The sequence below is a fragment of the Phoca vitulina genome, unplaced genomic scaffold (genome assembly GCF_004348235.1).
Source record: "Phoca vitulina isolate PV1807 unplaced genomic scaffold, GSC_HSeal_1.0 scaffold28, whole genome shotgun sequence".
Lineage (NCBI taxonomy): Eukaryota > Metazoa > Chordata > Mammalia > Carnivora > Phocidae > Phoca > Phoca vitulina.
The window spans coordinates 18729190-18750021 of record NW_022589731.1 but is presented as its reverse complement, the minus strand read 5'-3'; the positions used below and the strand labels follow the sequence as shown (position 1 = coordinate 18750021).

The following is a 20832-nucleotide window of genomic DNA, read 5'->3' as shown; positions in this document are numbered from 1 at the left end:
CGCCACTCCATTTGGAAAATGTGGCATCCATCTAATTCCTCCATTTCAAGATAATGACCAAATCTTCTCAAGTTCTCCTTTATGAATGCATCTGCCATTCTAGCCGTCAGTGGTACCACCTTAGCTGAGGGCTTGTTCCACCACAGGTGAACTTTTGAAGTGGTCTAAGTGGAACCTAACCTTTTGGGTTCCCTCTGCAAGGCACTAACTGTTTTATCTGGTAGGACCCTTGGGCAAACAGCAGCTTGGAATCTCAATGGCTTCTGCTGAAATCTTGAAAATCAATTTCTTTGGTCAACAAACTGGGTGTGGCAAATAGTAGGATGAGAGATAATTTTCTACCAGGTTATAAGGAGAAAGGCCCCAATTTCCCACTCTTGAGGAGTACATGCGGAGCACAGGTCTATACCAGTGGTTCTGAATAGGGGCACACTTTCGCCCCCAGGGAACATCTGGCAATGCCTGGAGGCATTTTTAGCTGTGGCAGGGGTCAAGGGTGCTCAACATCCCCTAAATGCACAGGACAGCCTCCCACAACAGAGAATGAATGATCCGGCCTCGGATGTCGACAGTGCCAAAACTCAGAAACCCTGGTCTAGCACTTAGGAAAAGGGGGAGTCAAGGCAATGTAAGCTCAAGACAAGGCTGGTATAAAAGGATCCTGAAAGAAAGGAGAAAGCATCTTACAGCTGCCAGAGAAGATCGTTAAGGTTACTTAGTCTTCTTGGCACCAGAAAGAAAGAAGGATGGGAAACAAGGTCCTATTTGCATTTGCAATAAAACCACTGCCATTTCTGTACTGATGAATAATAACATTATGAATGCTTGTATTTTAGTAAACAAAAGGGCTGTTATCTGGGACTGTGGACAACCCTGTTAGAACAACACCGCTGCAGAACAAGTATGGACCTAACCACTTAACATGATAGAGACTTGTCTTTTAAACTCATTCCATCAACCTGCAAACTATCACATCAGCAATCCTACAATAATTATTTCTTAAACAAGCGCAGTATATTCCTACATCTACACCTTGGCGCATACATCTCCTTGGCCTATAATCTCCACCCCTCTGCTGCTTTACCTATACCTAAGCCATCCCTTCTTTTGACGCTCAGTTCCAACCCCTCCTTCTATAAGCACATCTGTCCATGCTATTTATTTAACACTGGCAATAAATAAAATCTACTGTCCTAATGGCATTTCTTAACACATAAACCTGGTCTCTCCAATTAAAAATGTAACTTCCCTGAGGTCTAAGACCCTGTTGTAAACTTACAGACCCCTAACGCTGATCAGAGTACTTTGCACAGAGCAAAGACACCCCAGCCCCCCACCCCTTCCTGGAGTTACTGGTAATAGATTCTGCCCGTATTAACAGTGAGCGTTTACTGAGTATTTACTATGCGCCAAGAGCTGTTCCAAGCACTTAACATCTAACATCTCCCTTAATACTACTGTTCTCCCCACTTTGCAGGAAAGCAAAGAGAAGTACAGAATGGGGCGGTAACTTGTCTCAAGGTTGTCCTGCTACGAGGTGGTGGAGAGGGTTCAAACTCAAGTACTCTGACTCTAGGGCCTGGGTTTATGGCACACGAACAATTTCTGCTTATGCATGTACTAAGCTCTCACTGCCTAGATACACATAATGTCCGAAAAAAAGTGCTGCCGGTTTTCTTGAATAGCAAAAAGCTGAACAAGCTATAGATCTAGTTTAGCAGTTCCAGCCACTGGCAGACCTTTATAGGATTAACCGAACAAGGAAATATCACATCAAGAATATTTTTTTAAAATGCTCTCTTGCGAAATATCGAGTTGCCTAAAATGTTTTGGAACCACAGGGTGACCAAGTCAATTCCTTACAAATTGGATTGCCCAACCATAATGGGCAGGTTCGGTCCAATGTATTTCAGGGACAACAAAGTCTTCCTGAGAAGGCAAGCATGACTGAGTGCCCATGCTCTGATCTTACTGCTGGCTGAGAAGAGCACATTGAACACTCATTACCTCCCAGTGCCTCATCTGTTAGATGAAGCCACTAATACTTGCTTAATAGGAAGAGGATATCGGGTGGAGGATGTAAAATGCTCTCTCTGCCTATCGTAAATTCTCACTAAATTCTGCCTTTCCATTTATCTTTCTTTCTTCTTTTTTTTTTTTTAAAGATTTTATTTATTTGAGAGAGAGAGTGAGAGAGAGCACGAGCAGGGGAGAGGGAGAAGCAGACTCCCCGCTGAGCAGGGAGCCTGATGCGGGACTTGATCCCAGGATCCCAAGATCATGACCTGAGCCCAAGGCAGATGTTTAACCTACTGAGCTCCCCAGGTGCCCCTCCATTTATCTTTGAGAGGGACCAAAATTAGCCCTACTTTGCAGGGCTTTGCAATAACCCTACTTTGCAATTCTCTACCCTCCATGCCACCTGCTGTGACAGCAATAAACCTAGATTATAGCTGATTCTGTACCTCCAAGGCTCAAAACCTTCAATGGTTCTCAACAATCCGAAGGATAAACTCCAGCATTCCTTAAAATACCCCCAAGTCCCCTTTTGCTGCAGTGTTTTCACCAATTCTCTTCTCCTAAAATCTAAACCCAGCTTCCAAAGGGCCTCTCTCTCCCCTATTTGTTTGCAGCAATATACTAATATGACTTTAGTAATTTTCTTAATAACCCAAGCCCGTAAAACAATCAAATAACATTAACTACCTCTAATTAAACAAAAAGAGTCCTGCCTCTGGGCATAGCACTCACTGAAGTAGCACTATGAAGAGCTTTTAATTTCTTAAAGTAAATGCAAAGAATGTAAAAGTTTACAGCTAAGCAGAAGTCAAGTTGACAATGAAGAGGAGGTATTCAAATGTGTGACGGTTTTCTGGAAAGCATGCCCTAGGACGGAAGAGCTGAATTAGTGGAAATGTTTAAGCAATGAGAAAACCCTGACAAAGTATCAAAGAATCGTTTGGGCCAGTCGGGAGAGCAGAATTAGGTACAACAGGTGGATATTCCTGGGAGGCAAGTTTCAGCTCAAGTTCAAGGAAGCCGGGAGGGAATGGGCACCCCTGAGCCGTGCTGAGCTCACCCACGGGAGACGCTTGGGCCCCAGTCTCATGACTTATCTCATGATAAGGGGCAGAGGGAATTCTCTAACTGGTCGGTAAGTCTGACCAACTCTGAGGTCCCTTCCTAACGCTGGAGCAGGGCCGCAGAAGAGAAGACACGGAAACGCTCTGCTCAGAAAGAGACTGTGCCTGCATTTTAACTATCTTTCTAGTTAAAAGTGGTGGTGGGGTGAAATGTAATAATTGGGGAAACGTGGCATCGGAGAGGTGACATCTCTGCAAAATGCCCCTAAAGATCCTAAACTCCGAGGCTCCCAGGGCCCAATGGCTTGCAAAGGACAACTGGCAACCATGGCTCTCCGACTCCACTCACGCTGCTTGCTCCGGCAAAGAAGCTTCTAGAGCAGCTCCCAGCCCCCTTCTCACCAGCTGCCACTCTCACCCCTCCTAACAGAAGAGGAGGCCGGCTCCGCCAGAGGCCTGCAGGGAGATCGGGGTCGCGACGCGGCGGAGAGAGGGAGGCTCCGACCCGGGACGTGCAGCGGGCTCACGGGTCCCGTTAGGAGAAGCCACCGCCGCCGGGGCCAAGGTCGTCCCGGACCCCCAGGACACCCGCCGCTATCGTACTCACCAGCGCGCTGCCAGCCAGCAGCCGAGCCGCCGCTGCCTCCATGAGTGGGGAGTCTAAGCTGCTGTGCCGACCCGACGAAGTCGCTACTCAGCACCTCCTGGCCGCGCGCCAGCGCTTGGGGGCGGAGCCAGGACCTCGCCCCCGCCCCGCCCCCAGAGCACCGCCCTGGCCCCGCCCCCTCGTGCCTACGGAACCCCAAGACAGACATACAGGCCCCTCTTCGCCTTTGCCCTGCGTACTGCTCACGCGAGACTTGAACAAGGCAGTGGGGCGGGAAGAGAATCGGAGACACAACAAACATGGCGGCGGCAGCGGCTGCGACGGTGACGAAGACAGCGGCGGCGGCGGCGACAGCGGCGTTAAACAAGGCAGTGGGAGTTACTCGGTGCGGTGGTCAGGTGGTAAGTAGCAGGCTTCCGGCTCGGACGGTGGCGACACAGCTGAGCAGGACGGTTAAGAAGGAGCGGCAGGAGGCGAGAGCCGGGTTAGCGGCGGGCCGGCTGACCCCACCCGGGACTCAGTCTCAGCGGAGGGTTGGGCGTGGTCGGTCAGTCGGCAGGGTCACGACCCGGGACGTTCCTGGCCCGAGTGCAGAATGTGCGGTCTCTCGGTTCCGGGAGCCCCGAGGGAGCGGCGCCTGTGGCCAGGGGCTGGAGACTCCTGGGTAGGGAGATGCCTCTCGCTCTGACAGGTGGTCGTGTGGGGGTCTCCGCGAGGTTTGCGTCTTCACCGGGTACCAGATCCTGGGGGTCAGCGGAGGCGCGAGTCTCCTGGGTGCTCCGAATCCTGATGAGGATGCTGCCCAGACGCCAGTCCTGGGCTGCTACTTGGGAGGACTTTTAAAACCTCTGTCTGTTATCTAATGGTCCAGCCTGGGTTAGTTTCTACTGTTTGTGCACTCTAATTCTGCGGAGATGTGAGGTTTGGGGAGGGCTTTGCAGCAAAGACCTATTCAGGTTCGTACAGGTTTAAGTCTCTCGGTAAACTGTAGTGCGGGTAGCCAAGCCGTGCACCTATTAAATGCTCCTCTAATTGTGAATTAAATTGAAGTTACACCGGTTCCAGCTACCACTAACCAACCACGTGGCCCATTTAGTGTCCCCTTAATGTGCTGTTCAGAACCCTAAGGAGGAGTGACAAGCGGTAGAAGAAGTAAAGACACTTTAAATTGTGAGATCTAAGGAAATTCAGTTTAGAAGAAACAAAAGTTATTTAAAACAAAATTTTAAACGTCTGGACAAATGGTGTTAAAATTCCATTTAATTTTAATTGATGACGTGCCTTCAGCACAGCTACAGTTTAATATATTGTTGGGAAATCGTTACAGGGAATTGAGAGATGTTTGGGTTTTTTTTTTTGCTCCTAGGGGTTCAAACTGTTTTCCAGAAAACCCTGTGTTTGAGGTTGTGATAGAGAGCATCATAAAGATGAGAATCAAATGTTCCCTTGTTGGGGGTGCCTGGAGGTTTTCTTTCTAACCCTTTCCCACAAATGTTTCCCTACAAGGCTAGTGCATTATTTTTATGCAACTATAATTGTTCAATACTAAGCCTGACCCTTTAAGTGTACAGTACTGTGCACAAATGAAATTAATAACTTAAATTTAAGAAAGACATTAAGAGTTTGCCAAATATGAAATCTTAAGAAATCCAAGGGGGAGGAATGGGGAGTCAAATTAGTGCATGTTATTCTTTGGTGATTCTTTGGAGCTTTGTTGACCTGAGCCTGTTGCTTTGTTCTTTGATTATCTGTTAGATTAGTTTTCTTTTCTGGTAATGGTAAAATTGGTAGAAGTTATTTTCTTAGCTTATTAAACCTATAGATGCTAATTAACTTTTTCTCATAAAGGTTTTGATTTGTGGTGTGCTTTCTTTGCAGACCTCTGTATGGCTTTTCAATTTTAGTTGAAATTCCCTCCATGGCCTTTTGGAGTCCCTTGGTGTGTCTCCAGAGTAAATTTCGATTACTCTACATTTCATCAATGTTGGAGTGGCAAGAAAAAAGAGGAACTGATTTGGGGTGAAAAGGTTAGAGTGTGTAGCTCCTGTTTTGGATATCTTCTAACTTTATTTTACTTTTACGTTATTTTTCTGATCTCTCAAAGCTTCATAATGTCCCTTTTTGCGTTCAAGGAATTTTTTTTTTCTGTAATCAGAGGAAATGTGCTCTAATTGTTTTTGAAGGTTCATGTTAACTCTCTATACTTAAATCAGTCCTCATTTGTCGGGCTTCACCATTGATGTGTATTATATGGCAGAGTAAATCTTTCAGTGACCATAATTATTGGGCTATAAAAATAAGCACATCTATTGAACTGTAATCACTTTATTTGTAGAGGCCTACCTAACCGCCAAATTAAGCTATTGTATAAGTAAGTTAGTTGGTAAGTATTCTACCTTATGGTTAGTCACCCCCAAATGGTAGGTGAGTAAAATAGATCTTTCTATTCCTTAATCATGTTGTTCTCAAAATTCTCCCATAGCTTTTAAAAAAGATAGACTTTGGGAAGAAGGTAGGTTTTATGTTCTAGTTCTTGTGTCACTGCTCTTTCATAGTTGTGGCTGTCTTCTAATTCACATCATGGTGCCTGTTTTGTTAGTTCCTGGTTAAGAGGGTGTGTGTGTGTGTGAGAGTGTGTGTGAATCAACAACTTCCCATTTATAATGTGAGACTGAAGAACTAATATCAGAAGACTTCATACAAATAAAACCTTTATCAGAAACCAGGGAAAGTCAGAGAATAGTTTTAAGTTAGTGGCTTAAAGGTAAAGAGGTTTTCATGTTCTTCTGGGATAGCAAAACTTATTTCTTAAATATTTCTTTACTTCACTAGTGTAGGTAGCGTCTGGTTGTTTTGTAAGAACCTTATTTTTGAGCCTTGAATGGATAATTTGGGAGAAACTATTGTCATAAAAATAGTTCAGGTACATTCTACCCAGTTTATACAGACATGTACCTACACCTCATAGAATCCCATACTAGACCCAGCTTAACTTTGATCAGGGTAATCACAGGGAGGACTAAAAAATTTTGCTATATCATAAGGAATGATAATCATACAGTACGGGAATAATTCTCTGGTTGATATAATTAGATATCATTTAGTAGAAAGAGTAGATCAGACTAGGAATACACCACCCAAATCTGCAATAAAATTGGAGAACTCAAATATGTTTCTTTTTCTGATGACATGATCTTACATACTGAAATTTGTGTAAGTTATTTTTGGCTAACAAGCTCCAAGATGTTAAATTCGTGGCTCATGGAAAAGATATCTTCAGTAAAAACATAGTTTGCTGATGTCCTAAAGTAGATTTTTATGGTATGTTTGCAAAGGTTTTTAAATTTATCAGGGTCTTAGGGGCATCTTTGGATTTCAGTTGATTTGTGGAGTTCTTAGATTAAACTTACAGTCAGAGGGGCGCCTGGGTGGCTCAGGTCATGATCTCAGGGTTCTGGGATCGAGCCCCGCATCGGGCTCTCTGCTCGGCGGGAAGCCTGCTTCTCCCTCTCCCACTCCCCCTGCTTGTGTTCCCTCTCTTGCTGTGTCTCTCTCTGTCAAATAAATAAAAATCTTTAAAAAAAAAACCAAACTGGGCGCCTGGGTGGCTCAGTTGGTTAAGCGACTGCCTTCGGCTGAGGTCATGATCCTGGAGTCCCTGGATCGAGTCCCACATCGGGCTCCCTGCTCGGCAGGGAGTCTGCTTTGCCCTCTGACCCTATCCCCTCTCATGTGTTCTCTCTCATTCTCTCTCTCTCAAATAAATAAATAAAATCTTAAAAAAAACAAACAAACAAACAAAAAACCAAACTTTCAGTCAGAGACTGATGATTACTTTATTAAAGACAGGAAGATGTCTTGGATATAAAACCTTTACTTTCTTTTGATATTAGGAAGTCTGTAGTTTCACAGTTACTGTTCTTTTTCTATTTACTGTTGCTTAGAAATAGTGACTTGAGATGGAGAAAGCTGGATTTTGAACCAAAGGCTCCATTCACATTCAGGCAAGGGCCTGTCCTGGGGTGTGTGTATTTGTGTGTGTGTGTGTGAGAGAGAGAGAGAGAGAGAGAGGGAGGGAGGGAGGGTGGGTGTGAGAGAGAGAGATGTGACGAAGGTCAGGTAAGCACAAAAAATGCTTAGGGATGGAATGACAATTTTTAAGTGATTGCAGAATGTCTGAGGTTGAAAACCATATCAATATATTTAAAACTCTTAATTTAAGAACAGATTTTTTTTCATATTTATAATGTTATCTTCCCTTTTTTCATTGGCATTCTTTTTTTCTTTTTTTTTTTTTAAGTCCATCATGCATTATGATTGAAAATCAGCACACAATTTATGGCAGAGAACGCAGTGAAATTTATAATGTGACAATGTGATAATAGCCAAGACTGTCAAAATATGCCAGCCATTACATCCACAAAAGTAATTAGGCTCATTTGTGTTCTTAAAACTTGAGATGCATGTGTAAAAATACCATTTTCTTCTGCTTGCTTACTGGCAATCTCATGCATTTTTTCTGCACTGTCACATGTTCTCCCGTAGCAGTGTTAGGCTTTCTAATCAGGAATTGGTAGGATTTATCTTGCTTATTGAAGCCTATCAAAGTATATTCAGATATTTTCCAGTGGAAACATGTCAGTTTTCATATGAACTGATTAGCAAGAAGTGATGCTAAGTTGCAAAGTAAATACCAGGATTTCTTTATTAATTACAACTTTTATAATTAGGACACAGACAATCTTTAGGGCCTTACCAGTCAATCCTCATACTTTTACTTTTTTCCTTTTATTGTGGGGGCCTCTTCCTTTAATACTGTGTTGAATAGCAGTAGTAATAGCAATCATCCTGGTCTTATTTATCCTTGATTCTAAAGGGAATGCAACTAAATTTTCTCCATTAATTGGTGTAGGTTTTTGGAACATATCCTTTATCAGCTCGAGGAAGTTAAACATTCCAAATTTGAATAAATGATTACTGTTATTTTCTTGCCCCTAGTGTTGCCTTTGGCACTCAGATGACAATCTGATTTTCTTATGTGGGTGGACTGTCTTTTTTTCTCTAGGAAGTTTTATATTCTCTTTGTCTTCTTTGAGGTTTTAAAATTTCAAAATGTGTCTAAGTGTTTTATTATCATATACTGTTTTGCACTCTATGGTCCTTTTCCATCTGAGAGGGGTCTTTAATTTTGGAAATTTCTTGATTGCTATTTTTTAAAAAACCATTTCTCTTTGTTTACATTTCTTTTTCTGAAACTCATTTTAGAACTGCTGTATTTCTTACCTTTTAATGCATATTTTTACATTGTTTCCCACCCGTGTGTGTTTTGTTGTCCTTCTTTCCTTTTCCTTTTATTGAGATACGATGTTACTACAGATTATTGTTGATCTTAATCTTCTACAGATTATTGTTGATTTTATTCTTAATAATCTGATTGGCTCACATCCCCCCCCCCCAACCAGGGGGCACTTTTTTTTTTTTTATTTTATTTATTTATTTGACAGAGAGACAGCGAGAGAGGGAACACAAGCAGGGGGAGTGGGAGAGGGAGAAGCAGGCTTCCCGCTGAGCAGGAAGCCCAATGTGGGCTTGATCCCAGGACCCTGGATCGCAACCTGAGCTGAAGGCAGATGCGTAACCGACTGAGCTACCCAGGTGCCCCCAGAGAGCAAATTTTAAAGGACAAATGAACAGAATCAGCAGTAGTCACAGAACAAATAGTAATACACTGATTTGGAAGCAGAGAGAACCAGTTCAGATAAGCCTGGTAAGATGAGAAAAAGCAACTGAAACAAATTTGTTCAGAAACCAACAGTAATCCTTAAAATTAAGAAAGTTGAGCCAGACCAAAGCAAGTGATTTAAAGAGGTAGTGTAAAAGAGTAAAATAAGATATGAGTTTGGGAAATTACAGTTTGGGCTATATGGATTATTGAGATGAAGGTAGACCATGTTCGTTTCATTATAACTAAAACGAGAGCTTACGAGGCTCAGTTGATGAGCTGATTGATAGAAAAAGGGAAAAAAACTGAATCTGGGACAGAGGAATGTTTTGACCCGAGGTATAACCATTTTTTGCTGCACAAATAGCTGAGAACATGCCATATGCTACGGGTGTTGGGAGATACTTTACATATAGATACTTGTAAAACTTAAAACAGCACTGCCAGTTGGTATTATTATTGCATTTTACAAAATAAGAAACTACAGCTGAGAGAAGTTTCTGTTCAGAGTCTTCAAGCTAGTAAGTTTGGCCTAATACTGTAATACTCTGTTCATCCAAAGGATAGACTTTCAGTGGCCTCAGTTTTCTAGAAAACGGTGAAAAGTGGTAGTGATAATAATACCTTTTAAAAACCCCTAGACATCTTCTAAGAAGGGTGGAAAAGAACTGTTCACAAATGTTGCATTGTTCAAGAACAATGAAAATTTGGTCACCTGTACATTCTTATTTGGATAAATATGTTCAGAATAAAGAACAAGTTAACTGTGAGGAGAGAGGAAGACAAGAAATACAGAAATTAAATAAATCAGTCCGGGGCCAGTAAACAAGGGAAACCAAAAACAGCCCTTCATTAGTTCCTAGAATATCACTGCATTGTTGTACAGTACAGCACTCTATAGGAGGAACATGGTCAAGGGTTAGTCTATACCTAGTAGAGTGCTAGTTAAGTTAGTTAAAAACAGAAGTTTTGGTCTTAAAACATCAGTCAAGCTACTGTCAGTTGGGAAACGTGCTGTCGGTGAAGCCCTCTCATTTCTCAACTCCACAGTTCTTTCTTTGGAAAACAGGCTGAAAAGTACTCAGAGTAGTCCAGACATTCTCAAAGAAGAAAAATGTAACTGGTGGACTTAAATGACTGAGATATTAAGATTTTTATTATTAGGACTGGGTGGTATTGGTGTGAGGCTAGACAAAAATAGACCAGTGGAACAGAATAGAGAATCCAGAAATAGGGTCACATATATAGAATCACCTGATTTAGAAAGGTGGTAATAGAGTCTAGTGGAGAAAGGCTGGTCTATGAAATGCATGTTGCTAAACAGTTGGCTCTCTCTTTGGAAAAAAGTGTATTTCAACTCTTACCTCACAGTATACATACACAAAGCTCAGTTCCAGATAAAAATATGAAAGGTAAAAAAAAATAGTAAAGCTTTTAGAAGAAACTGCAGAACATCTTCAAGGAAGATGTTGGCAAGGACACAACTCTAAATGTAAAGGAAAGAAATGGGTAAATTGGACTATGTTAAGAACTTCTGTTTATTGGGTTATCTTTAAGTAAGTGAAAAGGCAACCAAAGAGTGAGAGAAGACACTGAAAATATACATATCTAATAAAGGGCTCATATCCAGAATATTATAAAGAACTCTTAGATATTAACTAGAAAAAGACAGAAAACCTAATAAAAAATGAGCAAAAGACGAACAGATATTTCACTGGGTATGAAAATAGAGGGTATCTCTGTGGCTAATTAACATAAAAAGTATACAACTTCATTAGTTATCAAGGAATAGGAATGAAAACCAACATGATACCGCCATGCACCCACTGGAATGGCTGAAATGAAAAAGGCAAAAAATACCTGCGTGTTGGCAAGGATATGGAAGAACAGAGTTCTTGTTCATTGCTGATGGGAGTGTAAATTGTCATAAGCACTTTGAAAAACCATTTTGCATTGTCTAAAGGTGAATATATGCAAGCCCTGTGACAGCAATTTCAGAAGTCAGGGTAGTGGAGCCCTTGCCGGGGCTCTGGGGGACCAGTACTGGAAGGGTCCATCTTGGGATGCTGGTGGCCTTCTGTTTCCTGATGTCGGTCAGACTTCATGGATATGTTCACTTTGTGATGACTTGTTGAGCTCTCTACCCTTAGGATTTATGTGCTCTTCTGTGTGTATGCTGTGCTTTGAGAAAAAGTTCAGCATATATGTTGAGAAGTGACTAATCTTTAGCTTTAGATTCCATTCTACTGGCTTTTAAAGATGAGGACTTTTTAAGATAGAAATTAGTTATTAAATAGTTGGAGTTTAGGGAAAAAACCGAGCAGAAGACATATTTAAAAAGACCTTATACATTTGCATAAAATTTTTTACTGGGAGAAAAGACCTTTGTCTCCTAGGTTGTTCTTACTAGAAAACTTTTTGGTTATTTGATTTCTGAATTTGGGCCATAAACCTATGTGAAGACCAGTTTAGTTTGCGATTACAAAATCTCATAGGAGATTTTCCTCTACATTAGCATCAGAAATTTTTTTTTTTTTTGCAATAATCATAGGGGTGCATATGTAGTTTAGAATTAGTTTTTTTTTAATTTTCTTCTTTAAAATTATTGTTTTTTATTATGTTCAGTTAGCCAGCATATAGTATATCATAAGTTTTTGATGTAGTGTTCAGTGATTCATTTTTTTGTTTTCGTTCTTAATTTTTCCCCTCATTCTCAGAGTGAATAGGATGATGTGTGGTGGTAGAGGTGGTGATTTGGATTTCCAAGGCAGAGGTCCGGAAACTATAGCCTATAGGCTTATCCTGGCTCAAGGCCTGCTTCTGTAAAGCCTTATTTTGGAACATAGCCATACTCAATTTGTTCACACATTATTTGTGGCTGCTTTTAGCTAAAATGACAGAGTTGAATAGTTGGGACAGAGACCTCATGACCTGCAAAACCTAAAATACTACTGTCTGGCCTTTTTACAGAAAAGGGTTGCCACCCCCCTGTTCTAGAGCACCTATTTCTAGAGCATTCATGCGAACCCTATGATTTGAGAGCCTTTGCTGTCTGAAATGATAGTCACTAGCCATATGTAGCTATTTCCATTTAAATTAATTAAAGAAAATAAAAAACTCAGGTCATTTGTATTAGCCACATTTGAAGTGCTCGTCGCTGTGTGTGGCAAGGAGAGCTCCGTTGGACAACACAGATATGTAACATGTCCATCTAGAAAATTCTCTTTGGCCTCGATTGAGCCACTTTTTTTTTTTTTTTTTAAACTGTCTCCTTCATTGATAATCCCTGCTGCTGTGCCTGTTTCTTTCATGTGGACTTATTTTCTCTTTTTTTCAGTCTTTGTAATTTTTTTCCATCCTCTTAAGACTGAGTTTGGTCCCAGTTTACTTAAATATTAATATAGTAAATTTTCACAATTTTCTCTGTGTGTTCTCTAGTTCACCAAGAAGATGATAAGATATTTAATGGCAATACTGTATTCTCTGTGCTTTGTATAGTGCCTTGTACATAGTAACCTTTGTCACTGTTGTTTTGATATACACTGGATCTCCCTAAATAGTGTGAAATTATTTCAGTTTTTTCCCCCTAGGCATAACAGACTGTAAACTTCAAAAGAAAAAAGAAAAAAAAGGATAAAGCAAAGATGGGTGAAAAGAAACCAGAGCCTTTGGACTTCGTGAAAGATTTCCAGGAATATCTGACTCAGCAGACTCATCATGTGAACATGATTTCTGGATCAGTTAGTGGGGACAAAGAAGCAGAGGCTCTTCAGGGAGGTAGACTCATCTTAATACTATTAAATAATTCATTTTTCATAAATATATTAATACTTGTGTGTAGTTATCCATACGGTGAAGACCACTATTCACTAATGTGAATCATTCCATTTTTACTTAGAAAGACACAGGGCAATTTGTTTTCCTTTTTAAACGTGTCAGATTTTTGTTGAGGGAGAATGAAACTTCACAAGGGCCTAACATAGTCTAGAGAGGCATTATGGTCTTGTTGGAAGGTTAGGAATTCTAAATATCCTTCCCATCTTCTAAGTTCTATTAGCTAACAGTAGACCCAAGGAACCCAATGGGGGTAGAGAGCATCAGCTTCACTACACAAAGGATTTGGCCAGTGAGAAATCTGGATTAGACCAGAAACACAATAGGGGTTTCTTTTTCTTCTCTCTTGAAATGAAGGGCTGACCATGTTTACTTCTCTAGACAGAGAACCAGAATAGGGAAAGCAGCGACCCTCTTGAGCCTGCCACAGATAGACTTTTGTCTGGTTTGCTTACCACACAGACTGGAATCTGTTCCTGAACGTAGCTCAGGGGTCAACAGACTACAGCCCATGGGCCCCATCTGGACTGCGAATTGTTTTTGTATGACCTGCAGACTAAGAGTGATTTCTACATTTTAAAATGGTTGGGAAAAAAAATCAAAAGAATACTCTAATATGTACAAATTAATTGAAATTCAGACTTCAGCATCCATAAAGTTTTATTGAAACATAGCCACACTTGCTTGTTTGCATATTTCCTAGAGCTGTTTTTGTGCTATAACAGTGGAGCCGAGTAGATCTGGTAGAGAACAGATGGCCCACAAAGCCTAAGGTATTTAGTATCTTATCATCATGGGAAAAGTTTGCTGACCCCTGATGTAGATAGTCTGTGGCCTTGTTGTCCAGGAACTAGCAGCAGAGACCAGGCATCACCTGGGAGCTCGTTAGAAGTGTAAATTGTCAGTCCCCACCGCAGATCTACTGAATCAGGATCTGTGTTTTAATAAGCTCCCCACATGATTAATATACACATTGAATTTTGAGAGTCACTGGCTTGGGAGAGAAATCGAAGATGGGGACACCGAGCCTTGTCCCTCCAATGTAGTGGCACCGTTGGATATTGGATTTGCACCAACCAGTAAAATCACTTGTCTTCTGGTGAAGCGGGGGAGGAGACAGTGGAGGAGGGGCTTGACTTGTTCATACTAGTACTGCTATTTCCTGGGGATAGAGTAGAAGTGTTTTTCCCAAGAAGTTGTAGGAATAAAAATGTCCCTCCTGAAACTCTAGTCTACAGATTCCTGGACTGGGATTCAAGAGACCAGGGTTGTAGTCCCCACTGCTTGCTGGTTTTCCTGATATGAGCACTTGCTCCTTCAATTTCTTTATAGATACAAAGAAGTAGTTGGGTTAAATTAAAAGCAAAGGGCTAGACAGATATCTTTTAGCTTTCAAATTCTTACAGTTCTAACATTCAGAGGTATCAGATATAGTATCTTCCTTTATGTGCCTAGTTAGAATTTTAAGATCTTAAATGCATCCCAGAATCTAGACTATGTATAAACCAAATAAAACAGGGCAAAACTCAACATTAATTGCTTTAGACGACAGTAAACTGAGTTAGGATTTGGGGAAATTATCATGACTGCCAATTATAATACTTGTAGAAGTGGCTAGGATCTTAAATGTGTATTGCTTTGCCATTACTGTTTACTCCCCTCCATTCTCCAGACCTGTCACATAAGGATAATACCCTATTCTCTTCTTCAAAAGTATGTTGAGGACTGATAAAATTTATGTGTAAGTAATTTGAGGTCCCCCTATAAAAGGTTCTCAACAGAATACTGCTTTCGTATGAAATTAACCTCTGTTCAGAAAGTCTGTATTTTCTGAGTTAGGTTTTGTGCTAAGTAAGCTGTCAATTTATGAAAGATTGTCTACCACTGAAGACTAAAATGCTAAATTGAGTTGATTCTGAGATGCATAATTTTTTTGCTACACTTTGTTTATAGCTGGAACAGATGGTGATCAGAATGGACTTGATCACCCATCTGTTGAAGTTTCCCTGGATGAAAACTCAGGAATGTTAGTAGACGGGTTTGAAAGGACCTTTGATGGGAAGCTCAAGTGTCGGTACTGCAACTATGCCAGCAAAGGAACAGCCCGGCTTATCGAACATATTAGAATCCACACAGGTAATGGCGAAATGGCTGGAGAAGGCATTTCTTTGGGGGCAGGAGAGGGGCCAAGGAAGGCAAGTTGATCTGATGTATAGTAGTTCTGATAGTTTAAAATTGAAGGTTGATATAAAGTATGAATAAATGGAGAAGTTACTCAATTTTTTTGAAAACATTGGCATAACAAGATACAAATGGGAAGTAAGGCCCCTTCTAGAGCTCCCCCTTCCTTAGCCATCTTTCTTCTTGATCCACATCCTCTCTCACCATCTGTCTGCTTCTAAGGCTGGGCAGGTTAATGCTGAAGGTAGTGTGAAGTGATAAAATGTTCTTATCTTTATCCTAAGTATGTTTCAGTTGCCGACCAGGGACAAGGCTTTTATACAGTTGCAGACTGCACTGCTAATCCTTAGGGCTCACCTCAGCCCTCCCACCTTCTGAGAAGCCCTCTTGACTATGCCCTGCCCTGGCCCAAGACCTGGTCAGGCGTCCCACTTGTGTGCCCGTGGGGTCTCATGCTGTGTCTGAGGACGAGGCTCCTGTCAGGGCCAGGTTTGTGCCTGCAGAGCCTAACAGAGCGTCGGACACATAGTAGGGACTCAGTACTTACTTGTTACATTAATGACTCCAAATATTTATTTTACATATTTGCGCCGTTTTCAGCTAATGGCACTGACTACAGTTGTCCCTTTTGGCAACTGAAGAGGAGAGGAGGAAGGTAGAGGTGAAGCACTGGCCATTTTGAAGGAACACTTTGCATAATTCATATTTGGATTGGGAAGCTCATTTCCCTTTTGAGCTTTCTATTTAATAGAAGGACTTTTTAGAAAAGTTTTTTTGTTTTTTTTCCTGAGGAAGGGGTATTTGTGTGTGAATATGTATGAAGAAGTGTTCATGTATGGATGTGCTCATAAACATATAACTGACGCATACTTTTGATAAAATCATTATTATGTAGGGAATATTATTGTCAGTTTTGCTACTCTTTCCCCAGATGCCAGTTGAAGCCATAACAATTTCTACACTATACTAATAGAACAAATCTATAGATCTCAAATTGTTGCTGATGAGTTAAGGCTTTAAGTTGACAGGTTTCTTCGCAAAGAAACCCGATCAGTTTCTAAGTCTAATGAATGGACAACACATGAAACTTTCCATAAATGAGCTACTCTTGAAGTTTCTCCCCCATTTTTCTTTTTAAACAGGTGAGAAACCTCATAGATGTCACTTATGTCCATTTGCATCTGCTTATGAGCGTCATCTGGAAGCCCACATGCGTTCCCATACCGGAGAAAAACCATACAAATGTGAATTATGTTCCTTCCGCTGCAGTGATCGAAGTAACCTGTCCCATCATCGAAGGCGCAAGCATAAAATGGTACCAATTAAAGGTACTAGGTCTTCCTTAAGCAGCAAGAAAATGTGGGGAGTTTTACAGAAGAAAACAAGCAATCTGGGCTATAGCAGAAGAGCATTAATCAATTTAAGTCCACCTTCCATGGTGGTTCAGAAGCCAGACTACCTTAACGATTTTACCCATGAAATCCCAAATATCCAGACTGACTCCTATGAAAGTATGGCAAAAACCACATCAACTGGTGGCCTACCAAGGGACCCCCAAGAACTCATGGTTGACAACCCTTTAAATCAGCTCTCAACCCTGGCAGGACAGTTGTCTAGTTTGCCACCAGAAAACCAAAACCCTGCATCTCCTGATGTAGTTCCCTGCCCTGACGAGAAGCCTTTCATGATGCAGCAGCCCTCTGCCCAAGCAGTGGTTGCTGCCGTGTCCGCAAGTATTCCTCAGAGCTCCTCTCCCACGAGCCCGGAACCTCGGCCGTCACATAGTCAGAGGAACTACAGTCCGGTGGCAGGTCCGAGCAGTGAACCAAGTGCCCACACGAGTACTCCCAGCATAGGAAACAGCCAGCCGAGCACTCCAGCTCCGACCCTCCCGGTCCAGGACCCGCAGCTTCTGCACCACTGCCAGCACTGTGATATGTACTTTGCCGACAATATCCTTTACACTATTCATATGGGATGTCATGGGTATGAAAATCCTTTTCAGTGTAACATATGTGGTTGCAAATGTAAAAACAAGTATGATTTTGCCTGTCATTTTGCAAGGGGACAGCATAACCAACACTGATTGAAAATAATCACATTATGCTTTACTTGGTTTTACCTTTTTGTGTTTTATAGTTTTGTTTATTGTTTTTTTTTTTTTTCTGGGGGGTGTCATTCCTAATAAGGTGTCTGCTAATTTAAAGTCTATATATTTATAGAATATAAGTTTGACAGTGGAAATAAAAAAATTTTTTTTTTTCTATAGAGATCTGGTCAGGCTCATTTATGTATTAGAGCAGTGAGACACGTTGGTGTCTGTTTTTTCCTTTCACTTAGACAGTTGAGAATTGGAGTGCAATCATAATCCTAACAGGTATTCATTTAAATTTCCCATACTTATGGTCCATAAACACTTCAAAGCTTACTGATACTCTTGTATTTCAACATATACATTCAGCTAGATATTACTTCTGCCATATTTCAACATGGTAGAATTACTGTCTCTTACAAAGTCTATTACAGTTTATTTCAGTGTTTAGTAGAGGAATTGCCTTTAACCTCGTTCTTTGTCAGTGTGCTGTTTCATTCACATTGCTGAATGTTCACAGTACTTTCATTTCACCTGATAATCACAGAGCTATTTAGTGTAGCAGATCCTTCTTTTTTTTTTTTTCTTTAAGGGGAAATGTAAAACAGGTCATTCTTTTTAAATTCAAGTTATAAAAATAAGAGGCAAAAGTTCTGAAAAGAAATGAAACCTAAATTGAAAAATGGGTTTAATACTTAAAACACCTGTTTGTTCAGTTTCTAGTTTAAATATGTGTCAGTTTTCCATTGGATTCTTTTTATTCTGGTTTATTGTAAAAACCACATGAAATGCTAGAAATATCAGGATTATCTCTAAAGATGCCTTTTTTTTCTTTTAATTTGAACCTTTCATTTAAATTCTTCACTCTGACGTTATTAGTGTCAGGTGAGGTTGATAAGTATACTGAGAATCTGTTATTCCTCCTATTCCTTTGATGACCAAAGAGTACAGTGGTAGTCATCCATCTTATTCCTTGGAAATGCAGTCCTTCAAAAGAAAAAAAAAAATCTCTGAAGTTTCCATTTCCTGCCAATATCCATTTACTGCCTGTAATTTCCAAGAAGAGGTGGGTGTAGAAACACATGGGAAAATAGGATGGTGAAGTAATACGTAAAAAAATGAGAACGTGTGTCCAAAACAAATTCTGGTTTTCCCTTCAGAATTGGCCATTAAAATATTTTCTGTGAATTCAGCTTGTAATGCTTATTTGCAGTTCTGCCAGTTTTTCATGGATAGTGACAAAACTAGAGACTGAATCGTCGCCTTAGTAGGAAAGGGTACAAAAGTGGGAAAGTAGATACAAAATGCATTTAAATGTGATATTTAATTTGTTTACAAAAATATGACTTGCTAAATCTAGAATAATTTTGAATAGGAGGCTATTGTTTTTATATTGTGTAATAACTAGCTCATTCTAAGAGAGCTTGGTCAAACAATAAAATATATTGTTACTAACTGTTGGTTTCTGTGTACTTTGGAAAAGTTTCATTTTTAATTTGGTTCAAATCTTGAAAGTGTTGCTAATTGGCTTCTTAAAGAGAATACCCTAACTATGAAGCATTTATGAAGCAAAAAGGACTTACACTCTTCTATAGCAAATAAGGGAAATGTTGACGATAGGCGTTCACCAAAACCCCCACGTGCCAAGTTAATGGATCTTCTGCCCTTCTTTCCAAATGCTAGAGAGCCATTAAAATGAGTTCTCGTGGTTTAATATCCAGTCAAAACTAACCTCAACAGCATTGTTCAAAGAGCAGCAAAGAGTCTGTTGAAACTATAAATAACTCTCTCCCTTGTCAAATCTGAGGCTTCTGAATCTACAGTTGTGTTTCTCTTGTTGCTTAAATCACTCATTGCTCAGATCAGCTTGAATGCAACCATTTCCAAATGTGGAACTTGGCTCTAGTATTTATTTATTGCCAGAAAGAAACAGGTTGCTGTCATTTGGAAGGTTTTGTAATTATTTTCTTCCTTCTCACTTTTATTCTTCACATAAAAGCAATATCCCAAGATAGAAAATGAAAGCTTTCATTAAAGAGAAAGAACCCTCTTGTTAAAACCAGTTTATTAACTCTATATTCTGGGCCAAATAGTGACACTTTTTTTCTGGCAACTAAAGATAGATGTTTTGAAGGTACATTTTAATTTAAACAAAGTATCTTTTTTTCATAATTATAACTAGAATGTATAATTCTAATTTTCCTATGACTTAAAAGAGCACAGTTGGTATTCCAAAGGTGTCAATGCTTGAGAGCTACAATTAATTCTAAATGCACTAAAGTTTTTGAATCAAATCTACCTTATAAACTTTTTTAGTATTGTATTTTTAAAAAGATTTAGGATTTTATTTAAATTTTCTCAGTTAAATTTTATACATGGAAAGATGATACTATCTTCCATTAAGTGTTGAATATGTTTCTCCCATTTTATTTTTAATCAAATATTTTATAGAAATGAGCTGCTAGGAAAAGTTGAACATGAACTATTTATAGTACTTTGCTGTTAAGAGGCAATGCTCTGAAACTAAATGTATTTTTGTTCAGTGAACATAAGTTTAGATTTTTAAAGTTGGTAGATAATTTATCTCCACTAATATTTTTTTAAGAAACTGTGAAGAGATTAACAGGGAATAATTTCATTTCAGATTTTACTAATATGTAGCTACAACTTCTTGAAATTCAAGTAAAGGCTAAACTTTTACTTTGAATATTTTCCAGTGCTATTTCATTTTAGAAATAAGTGTTTGCCATTCATCTGCAGAATTGTTTGACAAAGGGAATATTACTTAAGAAATGTTGAGATAAACCTCTTTTAAGTTCTACAAAAATATTTATCAAGTGGATGTATTATTCAAAAAAAAAAAAATTCCCTGCTAAGGACTTTTTCATTAAATAGTCTTAGAGGGTATATGATTTCTAGAACTTGTTTTTGTTAATATGTACTTTGATGTAAAGAACATATTTTGTATGCAAAACATAAAACTTGAGTATGGTTGCAAAACACTATATTGTTTAGGGATTCCAGAGAGCAGTTCAATGCTGAAATAACTATATCTAGTCTGTAGTTCCTATTGTGAATGAAGCTTTGCTTTTGTAATACATGAATAAAAAAAATAACACTTTCTATTGATCTCGATTTTTCTTCTTTAAAAACTAGGATCCAATTTTTTAGTAATTTTCCAGTATGTAAACTGTTAATAAATTTAAAAAAAAAAAGGTTTTATGGCTACATTGGTTTGACTCTGTAGAATGCCTTACCCATGAGAAGATCAGTCGCATGAGTTAAAGACAAAAACGGCTCCATGCATCCACAT

At 39.8% G+C, this 20832-nt stretch overlaps 2 protein-coding genes across 6 annotated transcripts in view; one reads left to right on the top strand and one right to left on the bottom strand.

Annotated features, from left to right (window-relative positions):
• Window positions 1-3818, bottom strand: part of ACADSB (acyl-CoA dehydrogenase short/branched chain) — a 32651-nt gene extending 28833 nt beyond the window's left edge. The window contains exon 1 of the mRNA XM_032423090.1: window positions 3691-3818. Within this exon, the coding sequence (XP_032278981.1) occupies window positions 3691-3732 (42 nt within the window). The 5' untranslated portion in view covers window positions 3733-3818. The remainder of the gene's footprint in view (window positions 1-3690) is intronic.
• A 155-nt stretch (window positions 3819-3973) lies between these two features.
• Window positions 3974-20675, top strand: IKZF5 (IKAROS family zinc finger 5). 5 transcript variants are annotated; one of them, XM_032423095.1, is made up of 5 exons: window positions 3974-4091; window positions 5569-5717; window positions 13003-13189; window positions 15200-15382; window positions 16570-20675. In XM_032423095.1, the coding sequence occupies exons 3-5, from the start codon at window positions 13057-13059 to the stop codon at window positions 17511-17513; spliced, it is 1260 nt and encodes a 419-aa protein (XP_032278986.1). In that variant the 5' UTR covers window positions 3974-4091; window positions 5569-5717; window positions 13003-13056; the 3' UTR covers window positions 17514-20675. The 5 variants fall into 5 exon arrangements, with proteins under 5 accessions (XP_032278986.1, XP_032278982.1, XP_032278985.1 ...); XM_032423091.1 differs by having other exon boundaries at window positions 3975-4091; window positions 12989-13189; XM_032423094.1 differs by lacking the exon at window positions 3974-4091 and adding an exon at window positions 4100-4174 and having other exon boundaries at window positions 12989-13189.
• The last annotated feature ends 157 nt before the right edge of the window (window positions 20676-20832 follow it).

Bases quoted from the DNA above. Each gene is read 5' to 3' on its own strand.
- IKZF5 (XM_032423095.1), top strand. From the start codon at position 13,057: ATGGGTGAAAAGAAACCAGAGCCTTTGGACTTCGTGAAAGATTTCCAG. The intron at 13,190-15,199 runs GTAGACTCATCT...CTTTGTTTATAG, and splicing joins AGCAGAGGCTCTTCAGGGAG to CTGGAACAGATGGTGATCAG. The intron at 15,383-16,569 runs GTAATGGCGAAA...CTTTTTAAACAG, and splicing joins ACATATTAGAATCCACACAG to GTGAGAAACCTCATAGATGT.